The sequence below is a fragment of the Calliphora vicina genome, chromosome 2 (assembly GCF_958450345.1).
Source record: "Calliphora vicina chromosome 2, idCalVici1.1, whole genome shotgun sequence".
Lineage (NCBI taxonomy): Eukaryota > Metazoa > Arthropoda > Insecta > Diptera > Calliphoridae > Calliphora > Calliphora vicina.
This window is the reverse complement of record NC_088781.1, coordinates 35,790,443-35,810,314: the sequence shown is the minus strand read 5'-3', so window position 1 is coordinate 35,810,314 and position 19,872 is coordinate 35,790,443. Positions and strand designations below refer to the sequence as shown.

At 28.0% G+C, this 19,872-nt stretch overlaps 2 protein-coding genes across 3 annotated transcripts; both read right to left on the bottom strand.

Moving 5' to 3' along the window:
* Positions 1-11,707: 11,707 nt before the first annotated feature.
* Positions 11,708-16,175, bottom strand: LOC135951935 (uncharacterized). 2 transcript variants are annotated; one of them, XM_065501691.1, is made up of 11 exons: positions 16,000-16,175; positions 15,593-15,653; positions 15,210-15,481; positions 14,931-15,127; positions 14,281-14,337; positions 14,131-14,214; positions 13,836-14,051; positions 13,547-13,765; positions 13,120-13,479; positions 12,331-12,499; positions 11,708-12,263 (listed from the first exon to the last, which is right to left on the bottom strand). In XM_065501691.1, exons 1-11 carry the CDS (start codon positions 16,103-16,105, stop codon positions 11,767-11,769), a joined length of 2,238 nt encoding a protein of 745 aa, XP_065357763.1. In that variant the 5' UTR covers positions 16,106-16,175; the 3' UTR covers positions 11,708-11,766. The 2 variants fall into 2 exon arrangements, with proteins under 2 accessions (XP_065357763.1, XP_065357764.1); XM_065501692.1 differs by having other exon boundaries at positions 14,958-15,127.
* Positions 16,176-17,667: 1,492 nt separating this feature from the next.
* On the bottom strand, positions 17,668-19,437 carry LOC135951102 (uncharacterized). Its single transcript, XM_065500684.1, has 6 exons — positions 19,223-19,437; positions 18,499-18,537; positions 18,402-18,434; positions 18,182-18,342; positions 17,946-18,099; positions 17,668-17,870 (listed from the first exon to the last, which is right to left on the bottom strand). The coding sequence occupies exons 1-6, from the start codon at positions 19,338-19,340 to the stop codon at positions 17,740-17,742; spliced, it is 636 nt and encodes a 211-aa protein (XP_065356756.1). The 5' UTR covers positions 19,341-19,437; the 3' UTR covers positions 17,668-17,739.
* Between the last annotated feature and the right edge of the window lie 435 nt (positions 19,438-19,872).

The following is a 19,872-nucleotide window of genomic DNA, read 5'->3' as shown; positions in this document are numbered from 1 at the left end:
TGCAAAATTCCATGTAATTGTCAATTATTTTTTCAAATATTTCCACAAATATGTATGCATGAAGACTGTTTTAACACACAAGTGTGTTTTATTCGACTGTATCAATCTATATATATAAAAGAGTAACGTGACTGACTGACTGACTGACTGATTCATTCATCATCGCACAGCCCAAACCGCTAAAGCTAGAAACTTGAAATTCGGGTAATGGGTTCCTTTTACAATATGTAGATCCACTAAGAAGGGATTTTTTGAAATTCGGTCGTTAAGGGGGACAAATGGGGCAAAAACGGGTAAAACCTGTACCTCTATATCTCCAAAACAAATAAACTTAGAAATAATATTTTAAATGCGTCCGCCTGTAATCAAAAAAAGAGCCGACAGGTGTTTGGTACTTTTTTGAAATTCAAAATTCAAGTGGCCATATGGGGTAAAAATAGTCCCCGTAGAACCCTCTGTTAACATGTATATCTCCTACATAAATAAACATAGAAATATTATATTGAATGTATCTGGCTCAGATCAATAAAAACTAGAAATCTTTTTGGTACTTTTTTGAAATTCGAATTCCTAAGGCCTCAAAATTGTTTTCTTTTTTGGTACTTTTTTATCAAAATGTATTTTCTCACTAACAATTCCATGAACTATTATTTTCAAATAGTACGTATTACTAGGTACTTTTTTGAAAATTATTTCTTCACGGGGGACAAAAAGGGGACAAAAAACGGGATAAAAACGGAGATTTGATATTATTTATTCAATTTAAAAATAAAAAAAAGATAAAATATTCTTCCAACCACACAAAAAAGAATCCACAACATGCTATTCGGAAGTCAAATACAAATGGGTAAAAAGGGCCAAATTTCAGTACACTTATATTGGTACTTTTTTGAAATTCATTTCTACTATTCTATTCAAGTAGTTTTATTTTTTTTTTATACCCTTCACCATGAGTGGCAAGGGTATATATAAGTTTGTCATTCCGTTTGTAATTTCCACATTTTTCATTTGCGACCCCATAAAGTATATATATTCTGGATCGTTATAGATAGCGGAATCGATATAGCCATGTCCGTCTGTCCGTCTGTCCGTCTGTGTGTTGAAATCAACTTTCCGAAGCCCCCAAATAACATACATACATGATTCATATATCAATATCTCCGGAATTCTTCCGGCTCGGTTGCTATTTAAAATCGAGAAAATCGGTCCACAAATGGCTGAGATATAAGGAAAAAACCAGGACAACCTCGATTTTTTACCTATTTTTGACCTATATCTGGATTACTAAGTCATTAATATAGACAATATGGATATCTAATGATAGATATTTCAGAGACCTTTGCATCGACGTATATAAGACCATAGTAAGTTGGACCTGGGCTGAGATATAACCAAAAAAACCAAAACACAATGTAATTTGTTATTGTTTTCCATGACGTCATGCAAATATATGTATAATAACAAACAAATCTTTATTTGTATGTATGTATGTGTTTTTTTGTCAATCTTCAGCAATGCGAATTTATATACCAGGTGGTGTCGATTCTACAACAAGTACAACATTTACAAAAACCACTTGCAATTTGTTTTTGTTTATGTGGTTTAAGCTGTCAAAGTTTGCCTGTTGTTTGTGTTACTTTTGCGTTTGTTGTAGCATTCGCCGCAACAATCACAGGATAATTGACAGCTCAAACAGCATTAATCAGCTGTGCTATCAACACCACCTAGTATATAAATTCGCCTTGAGAGAGAGCTTTTTATAATGTGTTCTCAAAAGAGCAACTCTCTCACGCGTACACAGAACCAGTGTTGCTATATGTTTTTTGAAGAAAACTTTTTATTTCTAAGTACATACTAAAATTACAAAACCCAATTCGTACATATATGTAATCAAACTGAGATAATTTATGTGAATTTAGTGCTGGAGACACTATATTCAAATCAATCTCCCCATTTAGTGAATGAATTTGGGGACTATCATTTTGAAATCATCGGTTCAACTTATTGATATCAATATTCCAAAAAAAATATTTTTTTAAAAATAAAACTTTTTGCGTCTCAAAAACCTTGCTAAAAAGGGAAAACTTAACATATGGTAACACTGCACAGAACACATATTGTACAAAAACAACAACCACGTTGTTTGAGCACGTTGCTTTTGCGCTTATTTCATTTTTGTTGTTGTTTGTTGCTATTGTCAACAAATAATTGAGCAACGCAACCACTCCCAGCAAGGCGAATCTATAGAAGGTGACGACAGAACTACAACATGTACAAAAACAACAGGTACTTTGTTTTTGTTAAAAGATAGTCGAACTGTCAAAGTTGCCTGTTGTTGTTTTTGCTTTTGGGTTTGTTGTATTTTTCGCCACAACAATCACAAGTGAATTGACAGTTCACTTGTCTAAACAATTCGCCTTGACTCCCATATTGTTATTCTATTTTTTAGCCGTTTTTAAACATGAAAGTAAATAACAAACATTTCAGAAAAAGCTTTTTGTTCGATTGTTGTGTTTAATTCTTTTAATACCCTTCATCATAAGTGGCATGGCTATATACATATGTATATGTAAATTTGTCATTCCGTTTGCAATTTCTATAAAATTTTATGAAATTTCAACAGATTATGTAAACGATTCTATATTTGATTTGCTGTTACGGTTCCATATGTGTTCTCCTATTTTAAGATTTACTTTTAATCTTATATACAGGGATGGAAAATTATATTTTTGTTCCGTATTAAAATAGTATTAGAAAATTACTTTCTTCATCACCAGAGTACTTAAAATTTTAATATTACTGTAGCTTTATGTTGTAAACAGTCATCTGTTATCACAAAATTGTCTATAGAAAGTGCTGTTGAATACGAGATTTTCTATAGAAAATGCTGTTATAATAGACAAGATTTTTAAAGAAAATGCTGTTTTTCATACGATTTTCTATAGAAAAAATACTGTTATACACAACATGTCCAAAATATATAGTTATAGACAAGATTTTCTATAGAAAATTATTTTATTTTCTATAGAAAAATGTTACACTCAAGATTTTCAACAGAAAATATAGTTATACTTAAGATTTTATACAGCAAATATTGTTATACACAAGATTGTTTATAGAAAATATTGTTCTACGCAAGATTTTCTATAGAAAATATTGTTCTACACAAGATTTTCTATAGAAAATATTGTTCTACACAAGATTTTCTATAGAAATATTGTTCTACACAAGATTTTCTATAGAAAATATTGTTCTACACAAGATTTTCTATAGAAAATATTGTTCTACACAAGATTTTCTATAGAAAATATTGTTCTACACAAGATTTTCTATAGAAATATTGTTCTACACAAGATTTTCTATAGAAATATTGTTCTACACAAGATTTTCTATAGAAAATATTGTTCTACACAAGATTTTCTATAGAAAATATTGTTCTACACAAGATTTTCTATAGAAAATATTGTTCTACACAAGATTTTCTATAGAAAATATTGTTCTACACAAGATTTTCTATAGAAAATATTGTTCTACACAAGATTTTCTATAGAAAATATTGTTCTACACAAGATTTTCTATAGAAAATATTGTTCTACACAAGATTTTCTATAGAAAATATTGTTCTACACAAGATTTTCTATAGAAAATATTGTTCTACACAAGATTTTCTATAGAAAAATGTTACACTCAAGATTTTCAACAGAAAATATAGTTATACTTAAGATTTTATTCAGCAAATATTGTTATACACAAGATTGTTTATAGAAAATATTGTTCTACACAAGATTTTCTATAGAAATATTGTTCTACACAAGATTTTCTATAGAAATATTGTTCTACACAAGATTTTCTATAGAAAATATTGTTCTACACAAGATTTTCTATAGAAAATATTGTTCTACACAAGATTTTCTATAGAAAATATTGTTCTACACAAGATTTTCTATAGAAAATATTGTTCTACACAAGATTTTCTATAGAAAATATTGTTCTACACAAGATTTTCTATAGAAATATTGTTCTACACAAGATTTTCTATAGAAAATATTGTTCTACACAAGATTTTCTATAGAAAATATTGTTCTACACAAGATTTTCTATAGAAAATATTGTTCTACACAAGATTTTCTATAGAAATATTGTTCTACACAAGATTTTCTATAGAAATATTGTTCTACACAAGATTTTCTATAGAAAATATTGTTCTACACAAGATTTTCTATAGAAAATATTGTTCTACACAAGATTTTCTATAGAAAATATTGTTCTACACAAGATTTTCTATAGAAAATATTGTTCTACACAAGATTTTCTATAGAAAATATTGTTCTACACAAGATTTTCTATAGAAATATTGTTCTACACAAGATTTTCTATAGAAAATATTGTTCTACACAAGATTTTCTATAGAAAATATTGTTCTACACAAGATTTTCTATAGAAAATATTGTTCTACACAAGATTTTCTATAGAAAATATTGTTCTACACAAGATTTTCTATAGAAAATATTGTTCTACACAAGATTTTCTATAGAAATATTGTTCTACACAAGATTTTCTATAGAAAATATTGTTCTACACAAGATTTTCTATAGAAATATTGTTCTACACAAGATTTTCTATAGAAAATATTGTTCTACACAAGATTTTCTATAGAAAATATTGTTCTACACAAGATTTTCTATAGAAAATATTGTTCTACACAAGATTTTCTATAGAAAATATTGTTCTACACAAGATTTTCTATAGAAAATATTGTTCTACACAAGATTTTCTATAGAAAAATGTTACACTCAAGATTTTCAACAGAAAATATAGTTATACTTAAGATTTTATTCAGCAAATATTGTTATACACAAGATTATTTATAGAAAATATTGTTCTACACAAGATTTTCTATAGAAATATTGTTCTACACAAGATTTTCTATAGAAATATTGTTCTACACAAGATTTTCTATAGAAAATATTGTTCTACACAAGATTTTCTATAGAAAATATTGTTCTACACAAGATTTTCTATAGAAAATATTGTTCTACACAAGATTTTCTATAGAAAATATTGTTCTACACAAGATTTTCTATAGAAAATATTGTTCTACACAAGATTTTCTATAGAAAATATTGTTCTACACAAGATTTTCTATGGAAAATATTGTTCTACACAAGATTTTCTATAGAAAATATTGTTCTACACAAGATTTTCTATAGAAAATATTGTTCTACACAAGATTTTCTATAGAAATATTGTTCTACACAAGATTTTCTATAGAAAATATTGTTCTACACAAGATTTTCTATAGAAAATATTGTTCTACACAAGATTTTCTATAGAAAATATTGTTCTACACAAGATTTTCTATAGAAAAATGTTACACTCAAGATTTTCAACAGAAAATATAGTTATACTTAAGATTTTATTCAGCAAATATTGTTATACACAAGATTGTTTATAGAAAATATTGTTCTACGCAAGATTTGCTATAGAAAATATTGTTCTACACAAGATTTTCTATAGAAAATATTGTTCTACACAAGATTTTCTATAGAAAATATTGTTCTACACAAGATTTTCTATAGAAATATTGTTCTACACAAGATTTTCTATAGAAAATATTGTTCTACACAAGATTTTCTATAGAAAATATTGTTCTACACAAGATTTTCTATAGAAAATATTGTTCTACACAAGATTTTCTATAGAAAATATTGTTCTACACAAGATTTTCTATAGAAAATATTGTTCTACACAAGATTTTCTATAGAAAATATTGTTCTACACAAGATTTTCTATAGAAAATATTGTTCTACACAAGATTTTCTATGGAAAATATTGTTCTACACAAGATTTTCTATAGAAAATATTGTTCTACACAAGATTTTCTATAGAAAATATTGTTCTACACAAGATTTTCTATAGAAAATATTGTTCTACACAAGATTTTCTATAGAAATATTGTTCTACACAAGATTTTCTATAGAAAATATTGTTCTACACAAGATTTTCTATAGAAAATATTGTTCTACACAAGATTTTCTATAGAAAATATTGTTCTACACAAGATTTTCTATAGAAAATATTGTTCTACACAAGATTTTCTATAGAAAATATTGTTCTACACAAGATTTTCTATAGAAAATATTGTTCTACACAAGATTTTCTATAGAAAAATGTTACACTCAAGATTTTCAACAGAAAGTATAGTTATACTTAAGATTTTATTCAGCAAATATTGTTCTACGCAAGATTTTCTATAGAAAATATTGTTCTACACAAGATTTTCTATAGAAAATATTGTTCTACACAAGATTTTCTATAGAAAATATTGTTCTACACAAGATTTTCTATAGAAAATATTGTTCTACACAAGATTTTCTATAGAAAATATTGTTCTACACAAGATTTTCTATAGAAAATATTGTTCTACACAAGATTTTCTATAGAAAATATTGTTCTACACAAGATTTTCTATAGAAATATTGTTCTACACAAGATTTTCTATAGAAAATATTGTTCTACACAAGATTTTCTATAGAAAATATTGTTCTACACAAGATTTTCTATAGAAATATTGTTCTACACAAGATTTTCTATAGAAATATTGTTCTACACAAGATTTTCTATAGAAAATATTGTTCTACACAAGATTTTCTATAGAAAATATTGTTCTACACAAGATTTTCTATAGAAAATATTGTTCTACACAAGATTTTCTATAGAAAATATTGTTCTACACAAGATTTTCTATAGAAAATATTGTTCTACACAAGATTTTCTATAGAAAATATTGTTCTACACAAGATTTTCTATAGAAAATATTGTTCTACACAAGATTTTCTATAGAAAATATTGTTCTACACAAGATTTTCTATAGAAATATTGTTCTACACAAGATTTTCTATAGAAAATATTGTTCTACACAAGATTTTCTATAGAAAATATTGTTCTACACAAGATTTTCTATAGAAAATATTGTTCTACACAAGATTTTCTATAGAAAATATTGTTCTACACAAGATTTTCTATAGAAAATATTGTTCTACACAAGATTTTCTATAGAAAATATTGTTCTACACAAGATTTTCTATAGAAAATGTTGTTCTACACAAGATTTTCTGTAGAAAATGTTGTTCTACACAAGATTTTCTGTAGAAAATGTTGTTCTACACAAGATTTTCTATAGAAAATGTTGTTCTACACAAGATTTTCTGTAGAAAATGTTGTTCTACACAAGATTTTCTATAGAAAATGTTGTTCTACACAAGATTTTCTATAGAAAATGTTGTTCTACACAAGATTTTCTATAGAAAATGTTGTTCTACACAAGATTTTCTATAGAAAATGTTGTTCTACACAAGATTTTCTATAGAAAATGTTGTTCTACACAAGATTTTCTATAGAAAATGTTGTTCTACACAAGATTTTCTATAGAAAATGTTGTTCTACACAAGATTTTCTATAGAAAATGTTGTTCTACACAAGATTTTCTATAGAAAATGTTGTTCTACACAAGATTTTCTATAGAAAATGTTGTTCTACACAAGATTTTCTATAGAAAATGTTGTTCTACACAAGATTTTCTATAGAAAATGTTGTTCTACACAAGATTTTCTATAGAAAATGTTGTTCTACACAAGATTTTCTATAGAAAATGTTGTTCTACACAAGATTTTCTATAGAAAATGTTGTTCTACACAAGATTTTCTATAGAAAATGTTGTTCTACACAAGATTTTCTATAGAAAATGTTGTTCTACACAAGATTTTCTATAGAAAATGTTGTTCTACACAAGATTTTCTATAGAAAATGTTGTTCTACACAAGATTTTCTATAGAAAATGTTGTTCTACACAAGATTTTCTATAGAAAATGTTGTTCTACACAAGATTTTCTATAGAAAATGTTGTTCTACACAAGATTTTCTATAGAAAATGTTGTTCTACACAAGATTTTCTATAGAAAATGTTGTTCTACACAAGATTTTCTATAGAAAATGTTGTTCTACACAAGATTTTCTATAGAAAATGTTGTTCTACACAAGATTTTCTATAGAAAATGTTGTTCTACACAAGATTTTCTATAGAAAATGTTGTTCTACACAAGATTTTCTATAGAAAATGTTGTTCTACACAAGATTTTCTATAGAAAATGTTGTTCTACACAAGATTTTCTATAGAAAATGTTGTTCTACACAAGATTTTCTACAGAAAATATTGTTATAGACAAGATTTTCTACAGAAAATATTGTTATAGACAAGATTTTCTACAGAAAATATTGTTATAGACAAGATTTTCTACAGAAAATATTGTTATAGACAAGATTTTCTACAGAAAATATTGTTATAGACAAGATTTTCTACAGAAAATGTTGTTCTACACAAGATTTTGACCTATATCTGTATGGATATCTAATGATAGATATTTCAAAGACCTTTGCAACGACGTATATAAGACCATAGTAAGTTGGACCTACAATCGAAAAAATATTTTTTTAACCCAAATTTTTTTTCACTAAATTTTAAAAAAAATTAAAAAACAATTTCGAGAAAAAATTCCAAAAAATTGGAAAAATAAAATTGAATTTGTGTTTACCTAAAAATATTTAAAATTTTTATTTTAAAGTATAATTTGGTGAAGGGTATTTAAGATTCGGCACAGCCGAATATAGCTCTCTTACTTGTTTTTTTCAATAAAATTGTTTTGCCTCCACTGAGATTCGAACCGATGTAGTTCGGCTACAGTTCAGTAGTCTAAACCCTTAGCCTACACCAGAATGTTTATTTTCATGTTTAGAATACTAATTTTATTTTAAAATATATAGTTTTTCACCCTATTCACCATTAGTTGAATTCTAATGGTGTTGAAAATTCCAATAGTACAGACACAAACCTTAACCTTTTTTATAAAAATTATTATTTTCACCTTATTCAATAAATTTAAAATTTATTCAACATACAGTTATATGAAATGTATATGGGAATTTATGAGGGAAAATATTAATAACAGTGTTGTAAATATAGTTGGTTTATTGCTATTTGAAATGTTATAGTTTTATTTGATAAAAAACTACAAAACAAAAAATTTCAATTTTAGAAAAAATTAAATTTCTTTATCAGAACTCGCACTGGTATAGATTATGACCACGGACCATGATAGACCAACACCCTATCTAACTATTCCAGCAAGATTCATCTGCCAATCTTCTCCCATTTCCAAGAAATTTAGATTCATTCTCCAAATTAAATTTTCGTAAAAATTTAATTTCTCTGAACTCGCACTGTTAAAGGTTATGACCATGGACGATGATAGACTAACAGCCTATCTATAAATTCCATCATGTTCCATCCGCCCATCTTTTCCCGTTTTCCTAGAATTCGGATTCAGCCTCCCAAGTATATTAAATTTTGATTTTGGTCAAAATTAAAAAATTATTATCAAAACTCGCTCTGTTAAATATTATGACCACAGATTATCATAGTGGGACAGTTTATCTATAAATTCCAGCAAGTTCATTCCACCTATCTTCTCCCATTTCCAAGAAATTTAGATTCATCCTCCAAAAACATTTTAATTTTCGAAAAATTTAATTTTCCCATCTTCTCCCGTTATACAGGATTTTAGATTCATCCTCCAAAAAATTTAAATTTTCGAAACATTTAAATTTCTCTATCAGAACTCGCACTGTTAAAGGTTATGACCACGGACCATGATAGACCATCTTCTCCCATTTCCAAGAAATTTAGATTCATCCTCAAACAAAATTTAAATTTTCGAAAAATTTAAATTTCTTTATCAGAACTCGCACTGTTAACGGTTATGCCACGGACCATGATAAACCAACACCCTACCTAAATATTCCAGCAAGATTCATCCGCCCATCTTCTACCATTTCCAAAAAATTTAAATACTTCCTCCCAAAACTTGCACTGTTAAGGGTTATGACCATGGGTTATGATAGAAAAACACCTTGGCTATAAATTCAAGCAAGTTCCTTCTGCCCATCTTCTCCCGTTATAAAAGAATTTAGAATCATCCTCAAAAAAATTTAAATTTTCGAAAAATTTAAATTTCTCTAGCAGAACTCGCACTGTTAAAGGTTATGACCACGGACCATGATAGACCAACACCCTACCTAAATATTCCAGCAAGATTCATCCGCCCATCTTCTCCCATTTCCAAGAAATTTAGATCATCCTCCCAAGAAATTTAAATTTCCGAAAAATTTTAATTTCTCTATCAAAACTCGCACTGTTAAGGGTTATGACCATGGGTTATGATAGAAAAACACCTTGGCTATAAATTCCAGCAAGTTCCATCTGCCCATCATCTCCCGTTTTCCATGAATTTAGATTCGTCCATCCATAATAATTAAATTTTAAAAATTCCGCAAAAGTATAAAACTATGTTTGACATTTATAGTTTTTGGAAAAAACGGGAGATTAGTTCCCGTTTCAATCATTAGTGGTACATTAGGTTCAACCGTGTGGTTATTATTCCATTTTGAATACACTTTCCTTGATTTACAATGTTTAACGGTGTCATGTAAACTTTTAAACATAACTCTGTTAACTCAACTGGTTTGTGTCTAGGGTTATAAATTTCGAAATTTAACATCACACACATTATTAAATTAGTATATCTTTATCTATCTACTATTAATATTTGCAATTATTATTATGAATTTTCAATTACGCAAGCAGTTTTGAGATGCTTTAATACTTCAAAATATCATGGACTACAAACAATTGTAAGGTGTATTTACTTTACGCAATAATTAAAATTTCTATAATAAACATTTTAAAATAATTTACGTAGTTGTTTTGTTATTTCCACATTTTTTCGCTAACGAAGTAGCGGGTTGCATGCTAGTTCATACATATTCACCAAACATTTTTTTTTTTAAATAAACATATTTTCTCACATTTATATCATTATATTTTTATTATTATAAAATATTCGGACCAAATTTCGTATTTTTAGTTCCATTAGTTTCGGTCATATCATGTTATTAACAGCGAATGTTCGCTGAGGTGGGTCAACGTATTTCCACATATCTTTATCCATATATGTATGTTTTGCCGATTTTTCCAAACATTTTTGAGAAATTAGAAACATTAATAATAAATTGCATACTCTTAGAGGTCCTTTTATTTTGGCTCTAACGCACTTAAAATTCAGTTGATGAAAAAAATTCAAGTATTTGTCTTAAATTGGTGGCCACCACTGTATGGCTGATACAACTGACACGACTACCTCGAGTATTTAATAACTTTTATTATTATTTGTGAATGTTTTTTTTATAAAATAAGAACATTTATCAATACTTATTTATTACAATTTATTGAGAAATCTAAAAAAAAAATTATTCACCCCTATCGCTAATTAATATTTCACATGAAATATGTTCCCATTTTTCGTTCATGAACTTTGTTCATATGAAAAATTCCCCATATTGTGAAATTTTTAGATGGAATTTCGTAAACAAACATTTGTTACAAACAAAATCAACTATTGTGAATGAAAAGTTCATGGGAATATCACGATATCAAATTTTCCATTCGAGGGAAATGGATATTACATGGGAACATAAATTTCACACGTTTTTCACGATAGGGGTGATTAATTCTTTTCCTTCACAGTTTCTCACCGCTTCTAAGATTTAAACATTAACAGAATTTATTAAAACAACAAACACATTTTTTTTAAAATAAAACAAAAACACTTTTATTCAGTTTTATATATTACAATGTCTCAATATCTTATAATATCAAAAATCTTTGTGTAATTTTTTGCCATTTACACTTGTTTTTATGTCTAAACTCGCTAGTTTTTGGGCCCTTAAATCATTGATAAAAGTTTCAACTCTTGGATTATTAACCAAAAGGGGCTTATCAAAAAAATACTTTTGTATAAATCCCCAAACATTCAAAAATTCAAGGGGAAAACTTATATCGAAAAAGAGATACAAATTAAAACATAAAATTAAGGAATCTTTATAATTATCGCAACTAAATCCAGTCGAGTCTAAAATAACCGAAAAATTACTATAGGTTTTACTTTGACCCACAACCGCTATATAGGGTTTGGCTTGTATGTTATGTTCGGTACAATGTTTTTTACGTTCAATGACCACCTTCTTCAGATCGGATAAGTCGCTAACCTCCACTGTAAACTTGCGTTGGGCCTCTTCTGAACTTTGTATCTTGTCAGTATAGGGTTTTAGAGCGGCATGTAAAAGTTCAATAACTTTAATTGCAACATAATCTGAAAATAAAACATAATTTGTTAAGATGACAAAGTGGCGTGTGTTATTACCAGAAGCTGTTATTACCAGTAGAGGTACTCAAATTTTCCATAGATGTTAGTTGATCATATAAATGTTTGGATTTCGGATGTTTAAGGCGATTTAAAAAATATATTGAAAAATTTTCCATAAATTCATCCCACAGAAAGTCATTAAATTTTAGATCTGGATAAAGGGCTTCTAAATCTGATTCAATCTAAAAAAACGTAAAAAAAATAATTTTAAATAAGCCACATTCTTTTTAAAACATGTAAAAGTTCTTCTATAGTATAGAAGAACTATAGAATATATACCCATCACTAAAGTATACTTTAATATAAACATTAAAAACAAATTTTGGTGAAACAAATTTGTTGATGAAAAAAAATTTTGTTAAAAATATTTAGTGACTTAATTATAATGAAAATGACAACAACATCGTAACCAGTTGACATTGAAGTTTCGAAACATACTGATCATTGTCGCCAACAAAAATAGAAATAGAATTTATCTGTGATGGCGTCAAAACAATCGTCTTCATATAAGCGTGTGTATTTTAATTTTGACAGATTGTGATCGGTAGCCTGATGTAGTATATCAGCCCAATTATGAATAAAAATTCCCCGGGAGTTCTTTCCCTTTTACCATTTCTCCTATTAAAATTCAATGGGAAAAACTCCCGGGGAATTTTTTATTCATAATTGGGCTGTATGTTTTTAATTCATATTGATGTATCAATCATGTTTCGGAAAGATAATCTCATACTTTATGAAGTCGCAAATGAAAAATATGGAAATTACCACTCATGTTGAAGGGTATAATTATGAAAATACTTACAAATTCTGCATAATTTTGTTGTTTACAAAATGGATACTCATCAAAATATAACTTCCAATTGCTGAAAGAACCCGTCTGTAGTTGATGACGTCTAAATGCAAACGATTCTCGCCATTTTGCAAGTAATTCCTTATCATCGGTAATATGTTTCATTTGAGAACACATGGCTTGCATTTCAGACCAATCAGCCTTATTAGCATGTAAATCCTCCAGATCACTAGGTGAAGTATCTGTTTTCAATGTTTCAGGGCGTGAGTTCACAGGAACAGATTTGCGTATTGTACGTTTGCGACTTTGATAACGTTCCCAGATTTTGCCTTTTGGAGGTCTATTTTTATTAGCTTGAATAAAATAAGTTCCCTAAATAAAATTAAAAATAATGGAAATTTAAAAAGTAGCTCAAAGAATATAATTTAAGTAAACACACCGTACTTTCCGTTGGAAATAGTTGCACAATTTCTTCGGCAATTTCTTTACAACGAGCAATTGTTAGAACAAATTTATTGCGTATGAAAAAGTCAACAATACAATGAACAATTTCACTCCGATCATTTATTGTTAACAGGCCAGTGTTTTCATATTCATCAAATAAATGCTGACATGATGGAGAAGCTATTATAATTTCTTGAACACTTGTATCTGAATCCTACAAAATATTGTTTAAGTATGTTCAAAAATCTATAAATTACAAAAAAAAAAAAAATATTTGAGCTTACCAATTTTCTTCTCTTTGACTGATTTGATATAGTGAGATCAATGGACCGATTGGAAAGTAAAATCTCATTCTTTACCTTATTAGATGTTTGTCTAACCACACTGTTCGGCCTTTTATCAGGTATGATAATTTCATCGACAGTGCCGTGATTTGGCTCACTTTTTATATTTTTCAAAGGAATTCTCTCATTAGGTACTTCTTTCGAATAAATATTAGACTGAAATAAAAAAATATTTTACATTTGCGCTAGCTACATTTAGGTATGTCTATGTATAGAAATTTGTAAAATAATTTACCTTATCTTCAGTTTGCTTTAGGTAAGCTTGTTTAAATTCCAGCAGTACTGTGTTTATGGTTTGTTGTACAGCTGTTGTTAAAACCTAAAAAAAATAAATAAATTTAAATACATCATTTAAAAAATATATGTTAATTTAAATATTACTTACTTTGGATAAATTTGAAAAAACCGTTTCAGGCAACATTTGTTTAAAAGATGAGTTCAACTGTTTTAAAATAAATATGAAACTTTTATATTATTGAAAATACTTATGAGGAAAATTTCATAAAAAACTACTAATTAAAAAACTAGGTTCTAATCGTTGTTTTTTGCTTATATCTCTGCCATTTATGGACCGATTTTATAGATTTTAAATTGTAACCGAACCAGGACTGTATCCGATATATTGATGTATCAATCATGTTTGAAAGTTATTGGGATACAAACACGTCACGATCGATTTGAGGACATGTTTAATTTAAATTTTTCTTCGACTTTTTCTTGTGGGGTTTTCTCAAGTCAACCCATACAATCGGTCTAATTCAGCCTAATTTATGCACCAGAGTTATGAAAAATTTGACATTTTGGATGCGCGCCACCCAGCGAAACCACGACGGACATTTACACGGTGTTATATTCCATACATAATGTCATCGATAGGCATTTCTAACGAATAAAAAATGTTGATGATATCTCTCACACTTTGTTTTTTATAAAGATAGGAAGCGCTTAATGAAAGACTCTTAATATCCTTACTCATGGCGAAAGGTATAATAATTTTAGGTAAACATAAACATTAGAAGAAAAAGGAAATCTTACGGATTTTTGTTCAACATGATTATTTACATTGTTATTGATTGATTGCGTTGTTGTTACTTCACAATTTCCCATTTTATTCTGCCAATCTATTAAACGATGTTCAAAAATAATTTTTGTGTCCAAATGCGTGTCTTTAAATAATTCATCAATATGACGCGTTTGCATATATTTTAATGCCTCAGCAGTAATACCTCTAGCTAGATTAAAAAAGAATAAAATAAAAGAAAAATAATTAATTTGCTTGAAATTTGTTAGTATAATATTTTCGAGGGTGCATACCATCCATGAAGTCGAACAATTCCTCGTAAAGTCCGATTTGTCTTAGGACCTCACCCATTGAATTGTTAACAGACATATGTTTGCTTTTAGCCACATCATTATTTTTAGGGCATGTCGCTCTTCTAGCTGTTGATGATGATGGCTCTTGCTCTAGAAAATCTTTATCGGAATTTTTTCCATTTTGTTTTATATTCTCAGGTGAGAGTGCAATAACATCATCGTCTGATCTGTAACGGACATTTCTAACGCGCGTTCTTCTGCTACGTCGACGACTGAAATGTGGAACAAATATGTAGTATAAAATATCTTCAAGTCAACATGTGTCCATGATTTTACAATTAAGAGCCTTTATAAATAACATTTCTTATACAAAGTCAACATACCTTTTATTCGTACTGTGGTTGAAATCGTCACCTTCATCCATGTGTTCTAATGAGCTATTCACTAAAAATAAAAAAAAAATGTAATTTATGTATATTCAATATGTATTAATTTAAAACACATTTGTTATATTTTAATAGTTATATTCTAAAAATGTGTCTATGAGCATAAGATAAATCCAGAATAAGTAGTTTTTGCGCCCTACAACATTGAAATACAATCAATATTCATACAAACATATTTCGATTTCAGCAAAGCAGGCAGGACATTTAGTGATAAATTGTACAACTTAACATATAAAACATAAATTAATTTAGGGAATTTCAAATGTGTTAAAAATTACCTTAAAAATATTAAATAATTTTTACATTATCATTACATTAATTAATATAAACATAAAACAAATTACCTGTTCTGCAGTTGGCACCATCGCGTGTTTCATATAAAATTTCTGGATCCGGTTTAATAGATACTGATGCATTTTCATTGTCGTACTCATTTGCACTGTCGTCCATAATTTATTTAATAACTTTCACAGTTTACATTAATTTTTAGCAAAATATTAAATATCTGGAATTACCGCACAGTAAAACAAATTGTGCCTTTCATTCGATTAGAGATGTCAGAATATTTAGAGATGATACAAATTAGGAAGCGATAACAAAGCGATAACTTTTGTTTACATTTTAGCAAAAGCCCAGCAATCTTTTGGAGTGAAATTAAATTACTTTTTTAATTCTGATTATAATACGGCGTTACTCAATTCGAATGGAATACAATATATCGTCACCTAAAATGGAAAATAACGTAACAAAAATACCAAAATCAAAAGTTTTATTGATAATAGAGAATAACTTAAAAATAATAATAAAAAAGAAAAATCTTAATTCGGAAATGTGTTTGTCATTCTCTTTAAAGATAAAATCGGAAAAGTTAAGTTTATATTATAGATAATTTTCCAGTTGTAATGGATTTTTGCCCATCACTTCGAAAATTTATGGAATGATGTTACGGTATTTTGCATTTTAGGTGACGATATGTACATTTATTATTTTACAAACAGTACAAACAAGTCAAAGCTGACTGGTACATCATTAATTTATAAAAAAAGGATTTGTTTTTTTAATTTTTTAAATAAAAATGTATTTAAAAATTGTTGTTGAATGTAATTAAATTCATTTTTGTTCTTTATTTTTTTTTAAATAAATTTTTTGCTTTTGCCTGTGGTGGCTTTTGTCTACAGCCTTCTTCAAACCCCTCTCAAACTCGATGGAAGATTGATTGGGAAAGACATCTGAAATTTAAAAAGTACAATTAAACAAGTGTGTACATAATAATTATTTCATTGGTAGGCCAAAATGGTACACACCTCTTAAAAGCTTATGGAAGAATGTCAAGTTCCCAAGCGCTTTCTTCTACCACCGCCCTTCCCAATTAAATTTATCGAGAAGTTCATCCGTCATCAAACTACGGATGACTTCGCTGACATCTTCTGTCATTCCTTTAGTTTTAAACATAAACGTTTTCTGTAAGAAGAGTCAATTTGAAATTTTTTACATACATATATATTTAATTTTAAGTTGCTTACTACTGCCATTGCGAAGTCTAAACCATTTTGAAGTTTCGCGAATATATATTGAGGAAGTTGTTAAATTTCATAGACTTTAATAATTCTTTGCGTATCAAATTAAAAATTAAATGTCTCTTATTAATTTTTTTCCTTCTTAGAGAACCTTGAATATTTCGAACGTATCATAAAATGCTTATATGTATTCTGAAACTACACTCAAAATACTTTAAACGCCTTACGCAATAAGGCTGATTGCATTTTCATTAGGTTCAGCATATTCGAGTTACGAGAACTGGCTTAAAAACAAACTAACATACAATATCGGAGGTTAAGTAAAAGTTTTTGAAAATACATTCCGAATTTAAAATTTTCAATTTATTTTTTCTGAAGAAAAAATTAGAATTAATTACTTTCTTAAATCACAACTACAATATAATATAATTTTTAGCTGATATTTTGAATAAATAGAAAACAGATTAGAACTAAAATTAAAAAAAAAATTGAACATTTTAGATACATATATTTTATAAATTATTTTATTTTCTTTGCATATAATATTAAGAGTTAAAACTAAAAACGTTAATTTTCACTAGCTGAAACGCGGGGTCTTGCAATACTCTTGTTTTTGAAATATCGTTTTTTGGCCAGACTTATGGCCTTACGTAGTTGTTGGTCTGCAGTTCCTGAGGTTGATGTTACTTCTATGGAATCTAGAAAAATTAAACATTTGTTTAGATGTATGAAAAATTAAGTAGTATAAGTTATATATATATATATATTTCTACCAATGAGAACATCGTAAAAGTTATTTAAATCTTTAAGGCACTGCTTGCCATGTACCCCTTCCACATTATATTCATTTGTTATATCTGTAGATAATATATATTTTAGATTTTTTATAACTCCTTGAGGTTTGAGTAGTGTTTTGAGTGTGTTAATCTGAAAATAAACAGATAACAAAGAGAAGTATGTTGTTGTAGATATAAAACTATTGATAACTTATATGAATGCTAATGCTTACATATGTGGTTCTGTTTTCCGGAGTTATTTCTGAATTAAGCTCTTTAAGTTTTTTGGAAGTTTTTAATGGAAACTTGCAACGCAGATCCTGGTGACTTGAAATGAAATTACGCAATAGGGCATTTTGTTCCTCCTGAGCCTCTAATAGTACATTCATTTGTGCTAAATATATAATCGAAATTTATTTAAATTGTTTAACTACGTATGTAGTTTTGGCTTACCTTGAATTTGGTCTAGCCTGTATTCCATAACACCTGTAATGTATAATAATTAATGATAATAAATAAAACAGAGACAAGATTAGGAAAGTAATCATACCTCTAAGTGCATCGAGTTTTTTCTCGCAAGTTGCTATATCTAAAATGTAAAATAAAATTTAATTTAAAAAAATATGTTTTAATAATAAATATATAAAAAGGAGTAATTATTATTTACTCCCTACACATTTACCTAATTTTGAGATGTATTATCTGCCTTTCTAAGAGGCATTTGTGGCATGATGACACACCAATAAAACTTTTATATTTACCAAAATCACATCATAACTTATTAACATTATATTTTTGTCAAATATTTAATAGTGCTTTTAATTTAATTTCAAAATTGTATTTTAATCATAAAAAAAACATCCATTTTAGTTAGTTAAATTTAGTTCCGAAATCGTAAACTCTTTGTTATGATGGCGTTAAAAAATGGCTCAATATATAACCAAACAACTGGTTGCACATATGCAAATAAGTTTGAGACCAAAAGGCTACATACTACTGCATCATTGGTTAGATTTGGGTGCCTTCCAAAAATGTCTCCAACTGGTTTCAAACACGAATTATGTACAATACATACATACAAATGTATGTACATACATACTCCTAAACTAAATTTTACTAATAACTTTTTAGCATTAATTATTACAACTACCTATCCATAATGATTTTTAACATAAAATGGTAACGTTAAGTTTTTATTTTAAACACAAATTGTTAAAATTAAGAATTTTTTTACGAACTCTTTGTATGTTTGTGTTCATTACAACCTAAATTACCTGATTCTCCATGTTCAATAAGAACTTCTGGTTCTGCTTTAATTGCCATTATTATGTCGTCAGGTATTATAGTATCGTCTGCATACATATTTTTACTGCAACCACCATTATAATCCATGATTTTTTTAAATTTATTTATAATCCTTAAAGCAGCAAGCAAAAAACTTCAGGGAATTTGTTTATTTTTCCATAGAGATGATAGACTCAGCGAATAAAAGCGATAACTTATTGACATAATCAGAAACAGGGATGTTGCAGGAAATTTCAGCAGTGGTGGTAACTGTGATTCAAAAAAACCCGCTAAATGTGTGACAAAAATCGCTAGTTAGGTGAATAAATTCGAATTTAGAGACAATACAAATTAAATCCTACTAAAAGACCTGTCCGACTACATTTCACGGCGGTCGCGGCTGACTCCAAAAATAGTCGGAGGTGACTCAAAGCTGGCTGTCAGCCGACTAAAGAATTATTACTCAAATTGCAAAAAATTTTAAAAGTGAAATTCCGAAAATTTTATGAAATCACTAAGGAAAGTTTTTAAAACCCTTCGGTTATTTTCAAGCTGACTTAAGAGCAGAGATATAGCAAAAAAAAAAAAAATATGACCCTCTAACTGCATTTGTTTTTTTATAAAAGTATTATACCTATAC